The sequence below is a fragment of the Paramisgurnus dabryanus genome, chromosome 4 (assembly GCF_030506205.2).
Source record: "Paramisgurnus dabryanus chromosome 4, PD_genome_1.1, whole genome shotgun sequence".
In the NCBI taxonomy this organism is placed as follows: domain Eukaryota; kingdom Metazoa; phylum Chordata; class Actinopteri; order Cypriniformes; family Cobitidae; genus Paramisgurnus; species Paramisgurnus dabryanus.
This window is the reverse complement of record NC_133340.1, coordinates 5910146-5931194: the sequence shown is the minus strand read 5'-3', so window position 1 is coordinate 5931194 and position 21049 is coordinate 5910146. Positions and strand designations below refer to the sequence as shown.

General features: G+C 37.5%; 1 protein-coding gene across 1 annotated transcript in view; it reads right to left on the bottom strand.

Moving 5' to 3' along the window:
* The window catches only part of ctnna2 (catenin (cadherin-associated protein), alpha 2), a 565129-nt gene that overhangs the window by 97707 nt on the left and 446373 nt on the right, over nt 1–21049 (bottom strand). Inside the window, exon 9 of the mRNA XM_065265453.2 lies at nt 7049–7201. Coding sequence (XP_065121525.1) covers nt 7049–7201 — 153 coding nt within the window. The remainder of the gene's footprint in view (nt 1–7048; nt 7202–21049) is intronic.

Below are 21049 nucleotides of genomic sequence, written 5' to 3'. Positions count from 1 at the left end.
GTAATTCCAGCAAGATAATGCACCATGTCACAAAGCTCGAATCATTTCAAACTGGTTTCTTAAACATGACAATGAGTTCACTGTACTAAAATGGCCCCCACAGTCACCAGATCTCAACCTAATAGACCATCTTTGGGATGTGGTGCAATGGGAGCTTTGTGCAAGAATGCTTTCAGCAACTTGTTGAATCAATGCCACGTAGAATTAAGGCAGTTCTGAAGGCAAAAGGAGGTCAAACACAGTATAAGTATGGTGTTCCTAATAATCATTTAGGTGAGTGTATATAACTCAGTTATGGTTAGTCATAGTTATGGCATGACAGAGAGATTTTCAATGGAACCAAGAGAACGATTGGAGGCCATTAATTTAAATATATATGTAACAGGCAGAATCCAGTGGTGGATTATGCTATTCGATGATCATAGTTAAGGCTTTTTATTGCAGCATACAGTCTGCCAGCCATTCAGAAGTTGGCCTTCATCACTGACCTGACAGCAGCTTTGTGTTTTTATTATAATGGGCGCATGGTTACTCTGGCCATTGGCATGATGGGAACATTGCTTTAGTAATTATTACTATTACATCAAAGCCTCCTCAATATTCAGATATTATAACATGTTTGAATAATGCAAAAACAGATGTGGCTTAGACTGCAATACGACTGATGAAATATTAATTGCATGAATATTCTAGTGTATTTATATATTTTATTACACTTTTCTGTTACAAAAAAAGGCACATTTATTTCATGTACATGATCGCACGCATAATCACGCGTGAAGCGTTGCTTTGGAACATTTACGTATAAATACCATGTGATCACGTGTGAAAATGTGCTTTTTATGTAAAGGTTACAAGTGAGTTGTACTATTAAGGTGATTTTGTAAGAAAAAGAGCAAATCAAGACAGATGTTTCAATTTAACCCTAAAGCTTTAGGTCTGTGTCAGCCCATAAGGCAAACTGCAAGCGTTAACGGGTCGTCTAGCTTAGCTAATCGTCCATCACCAGTTAGAGGGATGATTATCGCCCCTCATGCTGTTATGTCACAGGTGAAAAGAGCGAGAGCGAGCAAGAAATGGGAGAGAAAAACTCCAGTCCCCCCGGTTTTATTAACACAAGTCCATCCTCTAATGCAATTTCTGCTAATTAAGGTCACCGTACTCGGACCATAAATATTTCTTTACACCCACACACCCTTGTGCTGCGAGCTGTGGCAGCAGCGCCCTGGGCTTCGTTCGCTCTCTCTTTCATTTGCTCTGTCATTCTTCTTTTTCTCTTTCAAGGCCAAGAAAAGAATACAGCTGGTAATTAGCAGAGATCTCACATCGGGAGAGAAACAAGATGTTCTGATGCTCACATATGGATCATTTCATTACAATAGATCATTTCCGAGTAAAACACCTTAATTTATGAAAAAATGGGCAACATTGGCACATGGGGGCTGATCGCGACCTTTGACTTTGAAACGGACCCCGAGGGTTGCCGGTGAGTGGCGGCGATGCCATTTAACTCATTCCTTTCTGCCCAAAGGGTAAATTCACACATCGTTTCTTTGCAGTTTTTACTTCGGATTTGCTATTTTAGTAATATGGGCCGCTGGGAACACTAAGGCACAGTTCTATCAGACACTGTGAATTGGCAAAGGCTGTAACGTTTTATGGATCTTTCTCTTTTCCACTTACAACACTAAATGTGTGCATTAAAGTCAACATTAAATCTGAATTGTTCCTGATCTTATTGTGCATAGTTCAATGCACGTTATACCAAGAGACAGAAAGCTGGTCTCCATACTGTTTCCACACGGTGTAATAATGTCTGAACTGCTCTGTCATAAATCCCTCCTACTTTTCTGACCCCTCCTCTCCAACCACCCGACTCCAATGTTCCTATAGCTTAACTGTTAAAGCATCATGCAGCATCGCAAAAGGTCATGGGTTTAATCACAACGGTACACACGTACTGATAAAATATACTGTATAGCTTGAATGCACTGTAAGTCGCATGGATAAAAATGTCTCCCAAGTGCATTAATATATTTTTTGTAATACAATCTGACGGAGGAGAAAAGTCATTATGTTCTGTTTCAATTCAATATCATCAGCATTTTTCATGTTGACTTTAAAGGTGAGTTGTATAATTTCTACTCAGGGTTCCCATGGGTCCTTGAAATCATTGAAAGTTTGAAAATCTTGGGGAAAAAATTCAAGGCCCTGAGAAGTTTAGAAAAAACTTCATACATAGATACAGGTCATTGAAAGTGCTTGAATCCATTAAATGCAAGAAGTTTTCTGGAAAACAATACATATTATTCCCTGTAGTTTAGGATAATATCAGAAAATTCTAGACTTTTTAAGCACACGTGCTAAACTGTTAGCTTTAAGTGCTTATATCTTCTGTATGCGAATGTTGATTGATACCAAATTGCTTTTTTGCATAGTTGTGTTTGACACTATAAAAAGTCTCTGGTTACGTAACTCTTTTTCCTTAAGAACGGAATGAGACGCTGCGTCTCCCTTGCCATATTTTCTGCATCCCTGTAACACCGTCTTTGGCAATATTTCAGATAGCGATATACTTCCTGGCTCCCGTGTCACCCTGTCTTTGTCTTTAAGCCTCACCATTGGTTGAATTTGATATACACATTCAGACGCACTTACCCCTGGAGGCGTTCCCAAAGTTTCACTGCAGTGACCCAGTGCGAGTTCCCTCGAAAGTGAATTGTAACAATGTATCTTAAAAGCTAACACGATGTAACCTTGCTCTCACTTGAAATGTGTCCCCACATTTAATCCTTGAATTTGAGGGTATTGGACCTGGAAAGTCCTTGAAAGGTCCTTAAATTTGAAGTTAACTAAGGTGTGGGAACCCTGTCTATTCCACCAGGAGCACCAAACAAAATTCCACTAATTTTATTGTTCAGCCAGGCAGTGCCGCCTTTAAACTTACAAACAAAACAATGCTAAGGGCATAAAGCAACACGTGCGTTTGCATTTGTTGCGAGCCAGCCAACAATTATCTTACTTATAGTTAGAAGAAAGTATATTAACAATAAAAATAAAATGACATACTGTACTGCATGGGTTTTACTTTCCAGTCAAAGAGATGGACAGGTCTGAGTTTCACAGTGGATAAAACAACAAAGTTTCCAACACTGTTGTCCTCGGCCTCCCTATTGACAGTTGCTTCATATGTGTGGGAAGATGTGTATATGTCATTGTGTGTTTGTGTGTGTAATGAGATAGAGAGAATGTAAGAGTGTCAACAGGTTTGTTTTTAAATCCCACACCTCAGCTGTGCTACAATTCCGATAATAATTTAATAAACCTTTTAAATTGGCAAGACTTCTACAAAGTAATGCAGTATAGGAATGTAGAACAAAGGAGAGAGAGGGAGAGAGAGAGAGAAAAACCCAAAAGCCACTATAGTCTTTTGTAGTGTAGTCTTTTTGTCTTTGACTAGTTTTCTAGTTGCTGATTACTTCATTAACTGATTACTTCAGTAGTTATTTAATATTCCTGTTAGTTAATTCTTTTTAAACCAAGCTAATTGTAATCTGTTGTGATCGTTTCTACCAATAGCCGTTTTAAATGATCAGTTATTTTCTAAAGAATCTATAGACGGTTTTGCAGTAACAACATAAATCTTCCGCCATTCAATATAGTTCTCATTTTTATCTGGCTTAAAAATCGCAACGTTGTATTTTGTGCCACCATACTGTACTTACTCGTGTAACTATCTTTAACAAGGGAAAACAGGTAAGTGTTTGGTGGCTTCTAAATTCATCCCTGTTTAGATCCTAAAGGGGGTCGCACACCAACACGCATTGAAAAAAGATGGTTATGTACTGATTTGTCTACGTTGAGGTAAGAACATAGTAAAATATTGAAAAACTGTGGTGTCATAGGGATAAAGTTTATTGTGATTAGGATAATGATAACCAACATAACAGTTACTGAATTTACTGAAAGTACATATGTGAAGGATCTTAGGATCTGAGTTTCTTAAAAGCAAACTGTATGTGTGTGTATCTGAGTGATGAGTATCTGAGTGATGGCGTCAGTAGTGGGCGTGTAGAAATGACTTGATAGCGGCACTGGCACCGATACAAAATTTGGTAGGGTCATCTATCACCTCAAGACCTACAAAAAAGTCTTTGGAACCAAGCTCTAAACCCCACAGGAAGTCGACCATTTTGAATTTTCGCAAATTTTGCCATTTCCAGGCTTCGTACTTTAACAAACTCCTCTTAGAGATTTTATCAGATCATCATCATATTTGGTCAGTATCCTCTAAAGGCCTTTTCCATGTTAAATTGCGAAGCTTTTGACTTTTTCGTTGGAGGGTGTGTCCGTGTTAATTATTCTATTTAACATCACTTCTTCTCCTGCCTGCATATGCTTTCCGTTAAGAGTTTTGGATATAGCCATATTAAGATCTATCATATGGGACACCTGTTTTTTAGAATGACCCATAAAACATTAAGTGAATGTGTTAGAAAAGCTCTTCAAAGAGACAACGCCCACATTTACGAGCCTGCATTTCTTGCAGATGAAATAGTTGAAACATCCCTTGAGATTATTGCAATACAAATCAAATATAATCCATATTCATATCCCTGTCCCCATTTCTGTTGTCATTTGATTGCAACAGAAGGGAAGAGAGAGAAATAGTAAGAGAGAAAGAAAGATGTGTATAGCACTACAGATATTGCATCAGGGTAGAGCAGCAATGAGTGACCTCTATTTCATCAGGTTCCTTGACCCCAGCCAGAAACACTGACTATTGATCGGCTAAAGAAACGGGCATGAGCTAGGCTGTTCTCTATTCCAACATCATAGGAGTAAGGGGACATTTTATTTGATGAACTCGGGCAGTGCCACTATCCTTAGACCGACACAAACTGTGTGTGTGAGTTTTAACCAAGCTATACTCTGGATTCTTAAAAATAAAGATTGCTATAAAGTTCTTTGTCAGGCTGTTTGGTTCCCACAAACCTTTCTGTTGCACAAAATGTTCTTTATAGTGATAAAATAGTGAAATATAGTGAAAAATGATCTACAGAAGATGTAAAGGGTAAGAAGGAATGGTTCTTTTAAAGAGCACCTATTTCATTGCTAAAAAACAATGTTATTTGTGTATTTGGTATAATACAATGAGTTTGTGTGGCTTATGGTTAAAAAAATACATTATTTCCACAAACCGTAATTTTTGTAGCTCCAGATTTCACTCTCTTCTTGAAACACACAGATTTGAAAAGCGCTGTGTCCCTGATTGGCCAGTTAATCTGTACTTTGTGACTTTGAATACCTCTGACATCAGCTGGAAATGTGACGCTCTTTACCATGTTTGAAAGATTTGCGCCCAATGCAGTGCTAACAGGAGTTAACTTACAGGCTGCAAGTCCAATCGGGAGGAAGTATGATGATGTCGGTCTTGTCTACATCACCAATCCCAGGAAGTAAACTGTTGCCTACAATCCGTGTGTTTGTTGTTATCAAAGGAAAGAGATTTACGTTGGAGACAATAACTTGCATCATTGTTTACTTATGGCAGGGGTAGGCAAGTTCGGTCCTAGAGAGCCGCATTCCTGCATATTTTAGCCTAAACACTGATAATCTAACCTGATGTCTAAATCCTAAAGACATTTATTAGCTTGTTCAGGTGTGTTTTATTAGGGTTGGAACTAAATTCTGCAGGACTGCGGCTCTGTAGGATCAAAGTTGCCTACTCCCGACTTAGGGGTTTGTAACTTTTGCATATCGTTAACATGAACTAATACACACTTACACACAAAAGGAAATGTAAAATCGTGAATGGGACAACAGGTGCCCTTTAAGACTTTAGTTATATATATATATATATATAAAAAAAAACTAATTTTAGAGACATATATATGGGGTAAGAGTGCTCAATTAAGTTTTGTAATTACCATATCACACGCGCAAACATTAGTAAATCGCATTGCGTGAATCTTTTTAATAATCTCCTCCCAACATTTTGAAAAGTTCTATAATTTTCAGCGCTAATTATTCACTGCCCGTCTTAAGTAAATCCCAACAGTCGTTATTTAACACCAAAATGATGGTTTGCGCTGGCGCAGAATTAAATGAGATCTCTGTTCAGACGGAACTGTCAGCCGCGCCATTGCAGAAACAGCTTCTTAAATAGAAATGATGTGGGTGGTAAGGACAAAAACTTTTCTATGATTAACGATCTTTTATCGCATGTCGTGGCGTCGCTTCTAGTTAGGACTCGGTGTAAATCTGACTTGAATTTCATCGGTGTTGTACTAGGAAGCCCCGCCCTCTTTAAAAATACACTTTTCATGTATGTGAAACATAAGAAAAACATTGTCTAGGCGCAAACGATTGTGCTAGCTGAGAAACACGGCATATTAGGGCTAAACGACAAATCCGTCAAGTTCCAGAAAGAGGTCATACTGTACTTGTACAAGGTATGTGTTTTACCTTTTACACACTGTTCTGACTTCCTGTAATTTAGTTGTATCACACAATGGCATTTTTGCCTTCAACGCGGACAGACAAATTGCTAGTCACCAGAATCTCAGGTTTGGTTGGAACATGAGCATAACCAAAAATCACCCTATCTGTTTAACTTAAAAGAGAAAGTAGTCTAGTTTTCCAGAAAGCTTTCCCACAGACATTATTCCTGCCCTTTTGGATTTTTGACATATCAACCTCTAACACCAACCTTCAGATAAGCAGCACCTTCCCTTTAATTCACTTCACCCCAGTCAACCTATAGCTTTTTGATAACGCGAATGAATCGCACCTTTGAAGCTGCGCCACAAGATATGCTAAAGAGGAAATAAATGCTTAAATCATTAACTGGTGTCAAAAATGTCCTTACAGAACTGAGCTCCACTGCATCATATACAACTATTAAATTGCTCTGGCTTGTCGGTTGACTTCCAAAAGGCCACCTTGTGCTCTGACTGATAGTGCCCTGTGGTTCAACAGATAACAATCCTCTGCTCGGGCAGAACGAGGTGAAGAGTTAGGTGGACGGCTGTTTCGTGTAACTCACCTCCACCAGCTTGTTGGCGTGTTCGCGGAAGACCTGCGCGTACTCTTTCACTTCCTTCTCGTTGCCGCTCTTGGCCGCTTCTATCAGCACTAGCAGGGGAACGTTGGTCTCCAGGAAAGAGTCAGATATGTGGTCCATTACGGCCTTCCTTAGCTGGAGGAAAGAGGGATAGAAAGTTGAAATATAAACTTGACCTGATACGTGTTGCTTCTACTATAAAACATTTCAAATGAGCTTTAGGTACAACATACTGTATAGAATTTTTTTTTTAACTAACATGAAAACCTACTCTGTTGTAAAGACATTTTCCACTAAGATTATTGCAATATGAATCAAATATAATCCATATTTAAATTACTGTCACCATTTCTGTTGTCATTGCAAGAGGTAAGATAGAGAAAGAGATAGAGAGAGAGAGAGATTGTGTCATATTGATTCATTTACAGGTAAAAAATTCCATGTAATAGCTTGAAGACAGTTTTCTGTCCTGTGCTGACATTCCTATGGATAATGGAAGTCTGGTTCTGAAATATTGAACACCCACACATTTTCTTAAGTAAGGGATAATGTATAGGCAGCCGGTTGTTATCACAGAAAAAAGCAGCAACAGTGTGATGAGTGATGTATCGTATATCACACCAAATGGGCTTATTTCACAATAACAACCAGCTGCCTGTACATTATCCTGCTTATTAAACGTATTAAATGTATATTTGCTCCTTTTGAACAGATGCAGACCTTCTGCGAGGAAAACCCATTTACTTTCGGTTTTAAGACGAGACGTTCAAATGTCACAAACACACTATTTGGTTTAATCTTTTGTAAATATAATGTCATGTTTGTTATTAAAAGACATATTTAGATTAAATTTTTTGTGTAATTATAAATTGTATCTGTCAAAATTATTTGCAGCGTCCGTGTTATTGTGTGTTGTTAGTTTCAGGTGGTTGTTTTTTTCAGAATAACATACTTTGGAATGACCCAGCTGACCAATCAGAATCAAGCATTTTAGAGTGCCATATAATAAGAGCAAATAGTCTTACTGGGCCTTATTATACATCTGTCGCAATGCCCGAACCAAGTGTCTTTTGCTAGTTTCAACTTATTTTCATGTTTAGCGCCATGTTGTTTACTGTAGATAGTAAATGCATTTGCGCCCAATTTTGCGCCCATGGGTGTTCTGGTCTGAAAACGAGGTGTGTTCAGGCGCAGTGTTTGCGCGTTGCTATTTTGAGGCAACTAAAACAGACTACACCATTGACCAACTAAAACCTGGTCTAAAGTCTAAAGTCTATGGCGCAATGTTTTTTTTATTGTTTAATTAGCATGTTAGAAATATGCACCTATAAACTGGATGACAACGCGTGTTTGCTTATCACGCAATGGATGCGCAGCAGCAAAAAAGCTTTTAAATATGAAAAATTAAAGGATTAAAATGTAAAAGATTATTATTGAGTCTCTTGGACATAAATGAGGACTAATTATGAGACGTTAGAAGGCGTAAAGAACTGCTTTATCTGTAGCCTGGTAAGTAAATAAATGCTTAGCTTTAAACAAATGCATCTGTTTTTAAATGTTTTTTTTTTTTTAAATGCCACCCCACAGATTTATTGTATATGATGACTTTGTACCTGTGGATACGGTTGAGAAACAAGTAATCTAATGCTTTAAAAAAACTCATGGCGCTGTCCGAGTGCTGAAACGGCTCTCCGCACGTTTGTAAATTCTTTATCTCTTGTTTGTTACTAAATAAAGTATTTTTAGAGTACAAACCTTTTCTTACATATTTGCAAATTATTTTATGAGATTACAATGATTATGTAGGATATCAATACATTTACAGCAATAAAAGCCTGCTATTTTTACTTACACGACTGAAAGAAAATGGCTTCCCAATTATTTGTAAACCATTTGCTGTATTTAAAGGTTTCAATAAAATAATAATAATAATACAAATAATTTTAAAACAAATGAAAACAACCACATTTTTAACATTAACCTTTTTCCCCGCCATTGACGAGATATCTCGTCAATCAAGAGAAAACGCTTCCCCGACAATGACGAGTTTTTCCGTCTTTCCGCAATACCGCTATTATCCACTAGGTTCCGCAATACCGCTATTATCCACCTTCCGCAAATTTTTAAACCCGGAAGTATTGCCCTATGGCAAGCTGCTGCATGTCCGTGTCTGTTTTAAAGATCGCTCTGAATCGGATCTCCATGAAAAGTCCGTCACAAAAATTGAATTATCTCTGCTTTTTGCTCAAAATGTGTTGTTTTTGCAGAAACCTACCCATATTCAAAAGCTGATTACAAAAGAACTACTGAAGGTAGGATGAAACGTTTTTTTTTTTTTTTGAAAGCAGAGGGTCTGTTCTTTCATTTGGTATATTGTATGTTTATATATTTGAATAAGAACATTTTCTAGAAGACATTAAACTTTTGTGAAAATCATGAAAAACGCTGGCGCTGGCTGGCAACTTTTTTAAAAACCGTTGGCGGTGAAAGAGTTAACCTTAAACTGGTGGTCTTCCTCTGCTTAGTTTTTCAGTTTACAAATTCCGCTTAATCTATAAATAGAGGTTAGGCATGGTGCCAGGCGTAACTTGCTTTTAAAGGGGATAAGAGATGAGACTCTCATTGGCTTATTGCACCTTATGCCCCAAACACACCCATTACTCATTATGAGAATAGGAACAACCCTTTTAGGCCGTGTGCTTGGTGCATAAACCATTTTTCCCGTCGATAAATAAGTAAAAGTGGAATCAGACACGCCCGTTTAGACCCGTTTAGCTTAGATTGTTAAAATAGGGCCCACTGTGCGGACACACCGCCACCGGCAAGAGCGTCAAAGTGGCCGGAAGTCATTAATTTTTAATGAGACGGTGTGAGCATCGAAGAGAGTTGAAATCAACTCAACTTTATGGTAATGAGCTATGACGCGGTTCTGCGGCAACCAATCGGTAGAGGGAAACGTTCAGCGGCAACCAATCGGAAGGTGGAAAAGGATTCCAGGGAATGCATTCAAGATTTCTGTCACCATATGAAACGAAAGTCCCATATCTCCCCTCATTCGACTGGACAAAGGAAAATGCGCATGACATTGGGCACTTTTCCACTCAGAGCGCTTCTGTAAAAACGCGTTCCAAAATGCGAGGCATTCGGCACTGCCCATAGAAAACCATTCAAAAAAAGGCGCCTGCCACTGCCATAGTGTTCTGTGAGATCGGCCCTTTAGTCTGCAAACAGTTTTAGGAGGAGGGACATTCTCATTCTTGACTGCATTTGATTGGACAACAATCTTTGCTGTGCAAGATGAGTCATCAATATTCTTGTCAGCTTTACAGTACTGCACACACTATATGGCTTCAACACTAGCAGACACAAGCAACAATATTGGTTCACAAATTCAGCTAGATAGAGCATAACAGAACTGAACAGAAGGGATGTTTATAGGCGCATTAACATCTATACACCGTTGCTAATGTACACATTGAAGTATTGTACACCTGAGATGGTGATTCCAGATTAATGATGCAGATTAATTTGATTCATTGTTTTAAATTGACATTAATCTGGCAGGGAATTTATGGTGCGGAAATTTGAATTACAGCGAGAAGAACGGCCATTCGCTCTAATGCATACACAAAAGATCAGTCCTATTTCAAAATGCTTCTTGTGTGGATGCTTCTGTGCCTATAGTGAGGTCACACACAAAAACAAATACAGGCCACAGAGATTTTGGCACAGCAAGAGAGCATTAATTCAAACCTACAGTCCCTGAATAAAAAATAAGCAAATAAGCAATAGTAAGCAACTCAAGATTAAGTGCATTGCTCAGGGGCAAAACAATGATGACGCATGACTCGCTCCTCATGAGGATGAAGCCAGCAGCCTTCTGGCAACCGGCCGTAAGTATATATCACTATACCACATCACCGGAATAGACAGGCATGCATTTTGCTTCAAGGTAAATTAAAAGTTTAAAATGTCCCCCGAAAACAAAATATGTTAGCATTAAAGAGTTCATCATTAAATTTATAGTAAAACAAAGTGGCTCTAAAAGTTTTGCAATTGTTGTTGTTGAAATAGCTGCATTTAGTTTTGCTGAGACATGCAGAAAGCATCATTCACAACTGTATGCAGAGAAAACATCTTTTCATGGGGCAGTAGGTTGATTCCTGTGACACGCTTGCCCTAATGGATGATGGGAAACGCTCCTAACAAGCAATAATTTTCATTCAGTCAGGCATGCATATATCTTAACCAATTAAAAGGCTTAAAGTGGAAGTCCATGGTGGGCAGACAGTAATGATGAATTATGGCTAAAAGACGCATAATCCATCACTGAATTGAATTAGAGGCTTGTCCAATCAGAACAGTGAACTTGACGCAGCCCTGAGCAGGGCCTGGATCATGGGAAACAGGATTTTTCTTGCTCGTTTGATGTACTATGCGGACATAATCAGAATGAAACAACTGTGAACTTTTTTACAGTTTGCACAAATGTCAGAGCATTTCATCATGTAAAAATTCAAGACCCCAAACATATTTAATGTATCATTTTTAAAGAGAAATATTGGACAGTTCTTCAGCTCCTGTCTACCTCAGTATAGTTAAAAAAAAACTTTAATAGGTGTGGACAATGTGGGAAGAAGGGCGAATAGTGAGCGGGGAATGGGAGAAAGAATGGAGATGAGCAACTGTCATGTGTCAGTCACTGCTCTGAAAAATATAGGCTTGTTACAAATAGTAAGATTTACTAAGAACACTAACAGCAAAGATCTAATGCCCTATCATAAACCCGGCGCAATGTAGCGCAAGTGTCTTTTGCTAGTTTCAACCCGGAGCAATTATCATTTTCATGTTTAGCACCACGTTATTTAAATAGCAAATGCATTTGCGCCCAATTTTGCACCCATGAGCGTTCAGGTCTGAAACCGAGGTGTGTTCAGGCGCATTGTTAGCGCGTTGCTATTTTGAGGCAACTAAAATAGACTACGCCATTGACTAACTGAAACCTGGTCTAAAGTCAATGGCGCAATATTGTTTTTGTTATGTCATGAGCACGTTAATAATATGCGCCTATAAATGGGACGACAACACGCTTATGCTTATCACACACATGGATGTCCAACAACACACAAACGTTTTTAAATATGAAAAATTAAAAGGGTTTAAAATGTAAAAGATTATTATTGAGTCTCTTGGACATAAATTAGGACTGATTATGAGACGTTAGAAGGCACAAAGAGCTGCTTCACCTGTAGCCTGGTTAGTAAATAAATGTTTTGCTTTAAACAAATGCAAATATTGCATTTATTTTTTTTATGTTTTTTTTTTAAAGCTACCCTACGAATTTATTGTATATGATGACACTGTACCTCTGGATATGGTTAGATGAGAAACTTTTTTAAATAATGCTTTTCACTGTCCGAGTGCTAAAACGATTCAGCTCTCCACATGTTTGTAAATTATTTATCTCTTGTTTGTTACAAATAAAGTATTTTTATATTTGTAAATTATTCTTTGAGATTACACTGATCATGTAGGCTATCTATACATTTACAGCAATTAAAAGCCTGCTATTTTTACTTCCATGACTGAAAACAACAACCTCATCTCACGAATTTCCGTGGTATAGTCACGGAATTTTGTGCTCATTTTTCCGTGGCATTCTCACGGAACTCCGCATTTTTCCGTGGCCCTGCTACGGACTGTCTTTTTTCGTGGCATTCTCACGGATTGGTTACTTAACTGTTTTGTCCTATTTTCTTACCATTTTTGCTTCTGTTTAGGGTTAGATTTACATGAAATGACATCCCTACCCAAACCCAACTCTAACCCCAACGCCAGGCGACAATTGATTAAAATTTAAAAAATATAAAAGAATAAATAAGAAAAAATAGTCTAAACCAATAGTTAAAGTGACATACTAACGCAAACACCAAACTAACCCTGACCCTAAACGAAAAAATTATTTGAAAATAGGAAAAAGCAGTTGAGTAACCAATCCTTGAGAATGCCACCTAAAAAGACAGTCCGTAGCAGGGCCACGGAAAAATGCGGAGATCCGTGAGAATGCCACGGAAAAATGAGCACAAAATTCCGTGACTATCCCAGGGAACTTTGTGAGATCATGTTGGAAAAAAAACGACAAAAAAAGAAAAAAAGGTTTAAATACGAAACAATTTTTCAATACAAATAAAACAATATTTTTTTTACATCAATCTTAAACTGGTGGTCTTCTCCCTCCGCTCAGTTTTTTAGTTTACAAATTCCGCCATCTAAATAGGGAATCGGTGTTTTGCGAACGCAACTGGCTTTTAAAGGGAATGGGAGATGAGACACTCATTGGTTTATTGCACGTTACGCCCCAAACACACCCATTATGAGAAGAGGAACAACCCTTTTCGACTGTGCGCTTGTTGGCGCATAGTGCATTTTTCCCGTCGTTAAATTAGCAAAAGCCCATTTAGACTGTGCACCGTGCACTTTAGACCAGTGGTTCCCAAACTTTTTCAGCGTGTGGCACCCCTTGTGTATCTTCCTTTGCGGCCCATCCAAAAAAAAATTATAACAAAAACTGTTCTAAAACTCAACATTTTAATAAAAAAAAATAATAATTATACAAAAAACGTATTGCTTTTGGATAGTAGCCTTGTTTTTTTAGGTTTAATTACACAGAATTCATGATAAATTAATGTATTTTATAAAATTAAAACTGGGGACCCCCTGGCACCATCTTGCGGCCCCCAGTTCGAAAACCACTGCTTTAGACCATTCGCTTAGATCATTAAAATAGGGCCCTTAACTCTTTCCCCACCAGTGTTTTTTTTTTAAGTTACCAGCCAGTGCCAGCATTTTTCATGCTTTTCACAAAAGTTTAATGCCTTCCAGAAAATGCTCTTCTTTAAATATACAAACATACAAAATATCAAATGAAAGAACAGACCCTCTGATAAAAAAAAAACGTTTCATCCTACCTTCATTAGTTCTCTTTGTTTCACCTCTCAAATATGGGTAAACACCACATTTTGAGTAAAAAGCTGAGATATTTTTATTTTTGTGAAGGACTTTTGATAGAGATCAGATTCAGAGCAAACCTCAAAACATACACGGACATACAGCTGTTTGCCCTAAGGCGATATTTCCAGGTTTTATATGTTGCGGAATATAATAGCGGTATTAAAGATTACCGGAAATGGCAGGGAAAGAGTTAAGTTGAAACTTGGTACATAATAAAAAAGAAACGTATCATGTTGAACTATTAATTCAAGTTTATTAAATGGGCATGCATGCAAATGTCAACCTTATTTTGAAAAGTAAATTTTTTACTAAAATAAATCTCAGATATTTGGTGGTGTAAATACCTAAGAAAAATCTCTGTTAAATGTGTCATTTTCCATAGTTAAGTACGTGCAAATTTTAGAAATGTCATCTTCCATATTGCTGTTTCTTCCTCATAAATGCGCAGACTAAAATGAATATTAAATGTTCTTTGAAAAGCCGTCCCTTCTCCATCTGTTGGGTATTATGCTTCTGGTTTGTGCCTTTTAATTTACAAAATTCCTACAAAAAAAGTCTCCCAAAAAACTTGTGCCCTTTTTTGTCACATCCATTATGCATGCATGTTTCCCTATCTAAAACAGAAAACTTGTTAACAGATGGAAGTCTCAACTCAATTATCATGGGTTTAGGAAAATATAAACAGATGTTTCTAATATATTGGTAATAAATGAATCTTCTGAGAAGTTTTGACTGCAAATGTCACATCCATAGACTTGCATTTAGGTAAACCAATCTTAACAAAGAGCATTTACATAAACTGCAGACAAAAAATCCAAAATCTATGCTCAGACACTCTTTAATACTGAACTGGTAAATAAAACCTTGCCTAACATTCAAAGAGAACTTAATAACAAATGCTACCGGGCAGGCGTGAAAAAGAAGTTCAGGGCCACAGTGTGATGCTGACCATGAAACGAAAAGCGAGTGATATGACGTCATCTTTTCAATCAATGCTCAGCGCTCAGTGGAGTTCTTGGCCACCTGAGCATGAAATTCAGAAAACAGAGCACACTCTGTAGGTAATGATCCTTTTCCCTGTGTGCCCACGATTTAATTGAAATGTTTTAATGAACCCTGGCGCTCTGTCTCTAATAACCTCTGGTTAAGGATGTGCGCTTGTCTTCCTAATGGTCCGGGTGCAACCCCAAGAAAAATGAAATGGTATAAAGCAAAAAAACGTACATTTACCTTTCGGTTTAACGTCAAGGTATTGCACTGAAAATATAAGATATTCGGTGCATATATGAGCCGTGTTGTGTTTGAAGAAGGACTACATTATATGGTAATGAAGAAAAGTCTTGTGCTAGTATTTGAATATATTAATATTCTTAAGCTGGGATTCAGTTTGACAGTACTGCTGTTCCCCCACCCATTCGCAAAATTAATTTTACAGTTCTCACGGTGCTTGAAATCAGCGTAGAGTCATCTTTCTCTGCTTTCTTTTTGGGGATGAGGAATATTTAAGCCATAATTATTTTCCTTTTGACAACGACTGCGGCATTATGGGGTCAGTGCCTTTTGGTCTTTATCATTGTTATTATGCCATTGAGATGAATTTTTGCATACTGAATCCAAACTTCAGGTCGCAGGGATGTAAACAAAGCTTGTGTGCATTAATATATGTGAAATATTACAACGTCACACATGAAAACTGTAGTGCTCAAAAGTTGCTCTTTTATTACTCGGGGGATTTAAATATCAAATTTGCCTCGCATAAAATTGCTTAGGATAGCTAAAATAAAGTAAATAAATCAAACACGAACACGAAACAAATTAAATCTCTTAGTACTGAAGCTCTACAGCAAGCACGTGAGATTACAGTACGTGAGACGCTTCTTAATAAACATCATGTTTTTGTTCTTAGTGTAATTTCATTTCTCTCTAGGAGAAACAAATGTCATATTCAAGAGATTGTAATAATTCTTTCATGTTGAACCAAATGTTATTCCCGTCCAAGAAATCCAACGTTTAGTGTTGTAGTCGAGTCCAACTCGAGTCAAGACTAGATATCTAGTGTCAAGACCAAGTCAGTATCCAGATTGATCTGGCCTTGACTCTATGTCTTATGCCGTTTTAGAGGGAGTTTAAGTTATAGTCATATTATCTCAGGAATAAACTGGAATAAAGATTGACAAATGAAGTGAAGTAAATGAAGTTGTCCCAAACAACACTCAAAAAAATGATCTTTCACGTTTGCCAATTTGACTTAATTATTTCATGTTGTGATAACTGTAATAAAATCTATTTAACAAAGTGAACTTAATTTAATCTAGTTCATTCTACAAAAAGTGTGTCTTGTCAGCTTTACATTAAAAATAATTTGTTCAGCCAACATAACATTGTTGCATAAAAGTAACAGATTAATAAATCCAATACAGACTTGCATCTCATTGGCTGAGGATTTTGCAGTGTATTATGGGTAATTGTTGTTCTGGCAGAATTGTTGCAGAAGTGTAGCACCATTAGATAAGCATGTGAGTAATAAGTGGCCAAATATGAGTCAATGAACTTGTTCTGATATATTTTAGAACAAAACAAACAAACGGTTTGGAATGTTACATTGCATTTCAAAAATGTTTGTGATATATTTGTGATATATTTTTTTCATGTACAGGAACCATTTTTTGACACTCAAAAAAAAAATGAAATGTTGGGATTAATTAAAAATATTACGTAAACAGGTTCCACACAATTTGTTTAAGTAATCTCAACAAACAATAATTTAGTTCATTTTACAAAAGAAGTTTAAGTAAACTTAACAAACCTTAGTACAGTCAACAAATAAAAATTGAGTTAACTGTACATGAAAAAAATATATCACAAATATATCTCTCTCAGGAGTTTTTCTCCTTCTAGGAGTTTTCCCCCTGGACTAGCCAGGAGGGTTTTTCTCCTAGGGTTTTTTTTTGCCCCCTGTAGAGTCCGCAACCTTTGGCTTAACTTACTACTTTACTGTATACGTTACATTACTACTACGCTCACTTTTCTATGCTTTTCCTACATCTCTTAATGTAATGCTGCTTTATAAATAAAATTGAATTGAATTGAACATGCTGTATCTGTGCCCAAATTGTACATACTGTATAGGACCTTTTTGGAGAATGACAGCTATGGGTCATCTTTTAAACCATTTTTCTGCCAAAATAATTAGTACACTAAGAAATAAAAGTGATTTGCCCGAAATTTCCCTTACGGATAAAAAGATGGAAATGTTAAGAGGAAGTGCTTTTTGTCTATCTTTCCAATTTCACATTACTCGTGTTAATTTAAAGGCTGGTAAAATTCTCCACAAACCCTTAATCAGGTTTAGATAGGAAAAAATAAAGCGTGTTCTTAGCAATGCTCATAAGATAATCTTTTATTGTTGCAAATTAGGAAGATCTTGGGAAATAAGATTAGGTTTTGTTTGCTAATTTTGTTTATGATCAAGAAACTGTAGTTTTATGGATTAAACACCTGCTTACACAAGGAAACAGATACCGTGAGGATTGAAAGTCAAATAAGCAACAAAATTTGGTGATTTTCTGTTATTTACTCTGTGTGAGACTCAAAGCAACCCCGGCAGATGTTCTACTTCCTAATCTGACAAAACAAGAGTCTTTTATTATGCTGTTGACTTCCTCTGAATTCATCGATTTTATTTCTGAAAAGCTTTTATTGTATTATGGCTTCTCTTTTTTTACAGTAACACCACTTTGCTTGTGGTACTTCGGTGTAGAAACTTTTTATTGACTAAGCACCCACAAACCAGTTTAGCCAAACAGCTCTGCACCATACACACAAGTTACTGTTATTCTTTCAGTGCAAATGTCAAAACTGAATGATGACTAGCTAAAGATCTGCTTTATGGTCTGGTTTTTATTTGGATTCCCTGCAGATGCCGGCAGAACCTTTGGGTCAAGAGCTCAAAGTTAAATAAATAAATGTCAAAGGCAATCTCAGGATAAACACGCCTGTGTACTTGCTGACCAAAAAGGCAGCCGATACAAATCAGAATAAAGTGACAATGCTCATCCGTGCTATTTACAATGACATCTGGAAGGGAAAGTAGGTGGGTTGAGAGAGATAGAGAGAGAGAGACAGGAGATGCTGTTTGATGTTCCTGTCATGTCTTTAAATCAGTCTGAAAACAAAACCTCATCCTCTTTAATAATCACCTGAGAGGTCTAAGACAAGATGTAGAAAAAAGGCTGAAAAATGATTGCCTCTCTCCGGAGATATGACATTTAGGTTAATGTTTCAGCTTTGATTAAAATGTTTGCTCTCAGCTTAACTGTATGTGGTCTTCGGAAGAAGTCATTCGGAATTATTCAGCAAAAGTTCCACATTTAAAAACGTTGTAGTTTCTTGCCTTTCGAGCTGCATTGCACACTAAAGGGGATCGCACACCGGCCGTGCAGCTCAGCGCAGCGCCGCGTCGCGCCTAGGAGAACTCGGAGGTATTGTAAACCGGAAGTGCACATTAAATAGCGCGAGCTTCGTCAGATAGCGTCTACTTCAAAATGCAAAATATACGTTAGCAGCCATTGGCGCCGATGTGCGTATACTCATAGAAAACAATGTGTTCTGTTGATTTAGAACGGCGCGGCGCTGAGCGGCGCGGCCGGTGTGCGATCCCCTTTAGTTAGACGCAGGGCCGGCCCTGGGCATAGGCGGAATAGGCAAATGCTAAGGGCTATTATTTTTATTATTATTTATGTATATATACATTTAACTTAAAATATTTAATTTTGTACAAGAAAACAGCCCTTATTAATGAATTATTAGAGCATATTATGATGTCTCGGTAGATCATGCTCATTGTTAAATAGCTCTGTGTCTATACTGCACTGAAGCTGCAGTTTAAAATATAAACCCAGAATTCAGCGAACGTCAAGAACAAGAAAACGTAAAAAACAATCAGACAGAGACGCGGGGTTTAAATAACGTTACACAGACCATGTTTAAATGTCGATGTTTCTGGCCATAAAAAAACAACTTGTTCACTTTGTTTGGTATAAATAAGCTGGGCATTGGAGTGCTGCTGTCTGGTCGCCGCGGTGCTGAAGACCAAGAACCGCTCGGACGGAGTACTGGTGGCACATATGCACAGATATTCACGTGAAAATGACAATCTAACTAAAGCGAAACAATACGTTTGTGATGATAAACTATATACATCTAGGATGGCATGAGGGTGAGTAATTTTCATATTTTGCTGAACTACTCCTTTTAAGTGTGTGTGTGTGTGTGTGTGTGTGTGTGTGTGTGTGTGTGTGTGTGTGCGTGCGTGCGTGCGTGCGTGTGTGTGTGTGCGTGCGTGTGTGTGTGTGTGTGCAATGCGAGTCACATTTTTATGAAACTGTAATGGGATTACAGAGAAACAAAGAATGTGTAAGTCTCTGCTCACAAAACAAAGCGGGCCAATTTCTGATTATAGAATCACATTACGCTCGAGTCAATACACAGATCTACGAAGAGACGTATGGGATAAAACCACTGTGTAAAATAAGGAGGCAGAAAAAAGCGAGATGATGTTTCTGGACTGTTAATGAGAGCAGCATTAGATCTTGTGTGAGGGAGTTTATCAGCGGTGTCTGTTATCATACGCATGCTATGACAGGCTGTGATTCCACTGTCACTGATCAGTGAGGGTCCACTGAGGGCTTTATCATCGAGTGGGATTCTTGTACTCTCATTCTGCATTAATGTATTGCCCACTGACTTCAGCTCTCAACTACGCTGCAATGCAGGGCTTTCTATAATCAGAATCAGGGAGTGGCCTCTTTCTCGGTGACTGATGCAAATCTGTTCTGTTTCTTCTTATCTATTTTTGTCAATGCAAATCTATTCAGTCCAATTGCAGATACTGGATGTACTGTTAAACTATGTGCTAACATCTGCAATGAGTTACAATTATCTCTTTACTTTTACATGTACACTGCATGTATTCCAAGTGGCAACAGGTAAATTGCTACTGTAAGAAATATGTAACTTATTCGTTTGTTATCATGTATTGTATGCCCTGTAGTGATGGTCTCAAACACTGCATACTACAAGCTGAACAGATGGGGAGACACTATGTGACGTCTCAATCGTACCACGTCACTCAATACAGTTGTTTAAAGCTGAAATAATTTCTGCCCGGTTTTTGTGGAAGAAGTACAATTGATTTAGAAGTTTTAAACCTCAGCTTTACACTGAAAAGGTTTTAGCTTTTTTTTTAGGGTAGGGAAGATTTATGAGCCTTTTCTCTCTGTCTATAGGTGAGCTTCACAGATGTAGATTAAGGGAAGCTGTCAGCCAAACCATTTCAAAGGATTTGAATGGGCTGCCGTTACAAGACACAGCCAACAAGACAGTCAGATGCCCTGCTTGCAAAAGGTTGCAACAAAAATGAAATTGATATTACATTTATGCATTTGGCAGACTCTTTACTTCGGAACAATTTAAAGTGAATTCAAGCGATACATTTGATTAGTGTGCAATCTCAAGAAATCAAACCGATGACCTTGGTGTTGCCAGTGCCAGTCGATCTGAAGGAAGACAGAGCCACAGGTAGTGTTATGCCAATAGTAACAACTGCACTCATTCACACAAGAGTGATGGATAAGTAAACTGTATTTTAGAAATGAATAATAACAGTTAACTCTTTCACCGCCATTGACGAGTTATCTCGTCAATTAAGAGAAAACATTTGCATAAAAAAAAACGTGTTCCTGATGAGTTTTTATGTTAATCTGTAATACCGCACTTACCCAATTTGTAAAAAAAAGCTGAAGCATTTTTTTTTTTTTTACTAATTTTAAACTCACAAAATGCAATTATTTCAGCTTTTTGCTACTTTTTTTTGGAGAAAAATACCCATATTTAAGAGTTTATAATCAGAGGAAAAAATATACAAAGAATGTAAAGTTTTTTCTTGTTTTGATTGTTCGTTTGTTTGTCTAT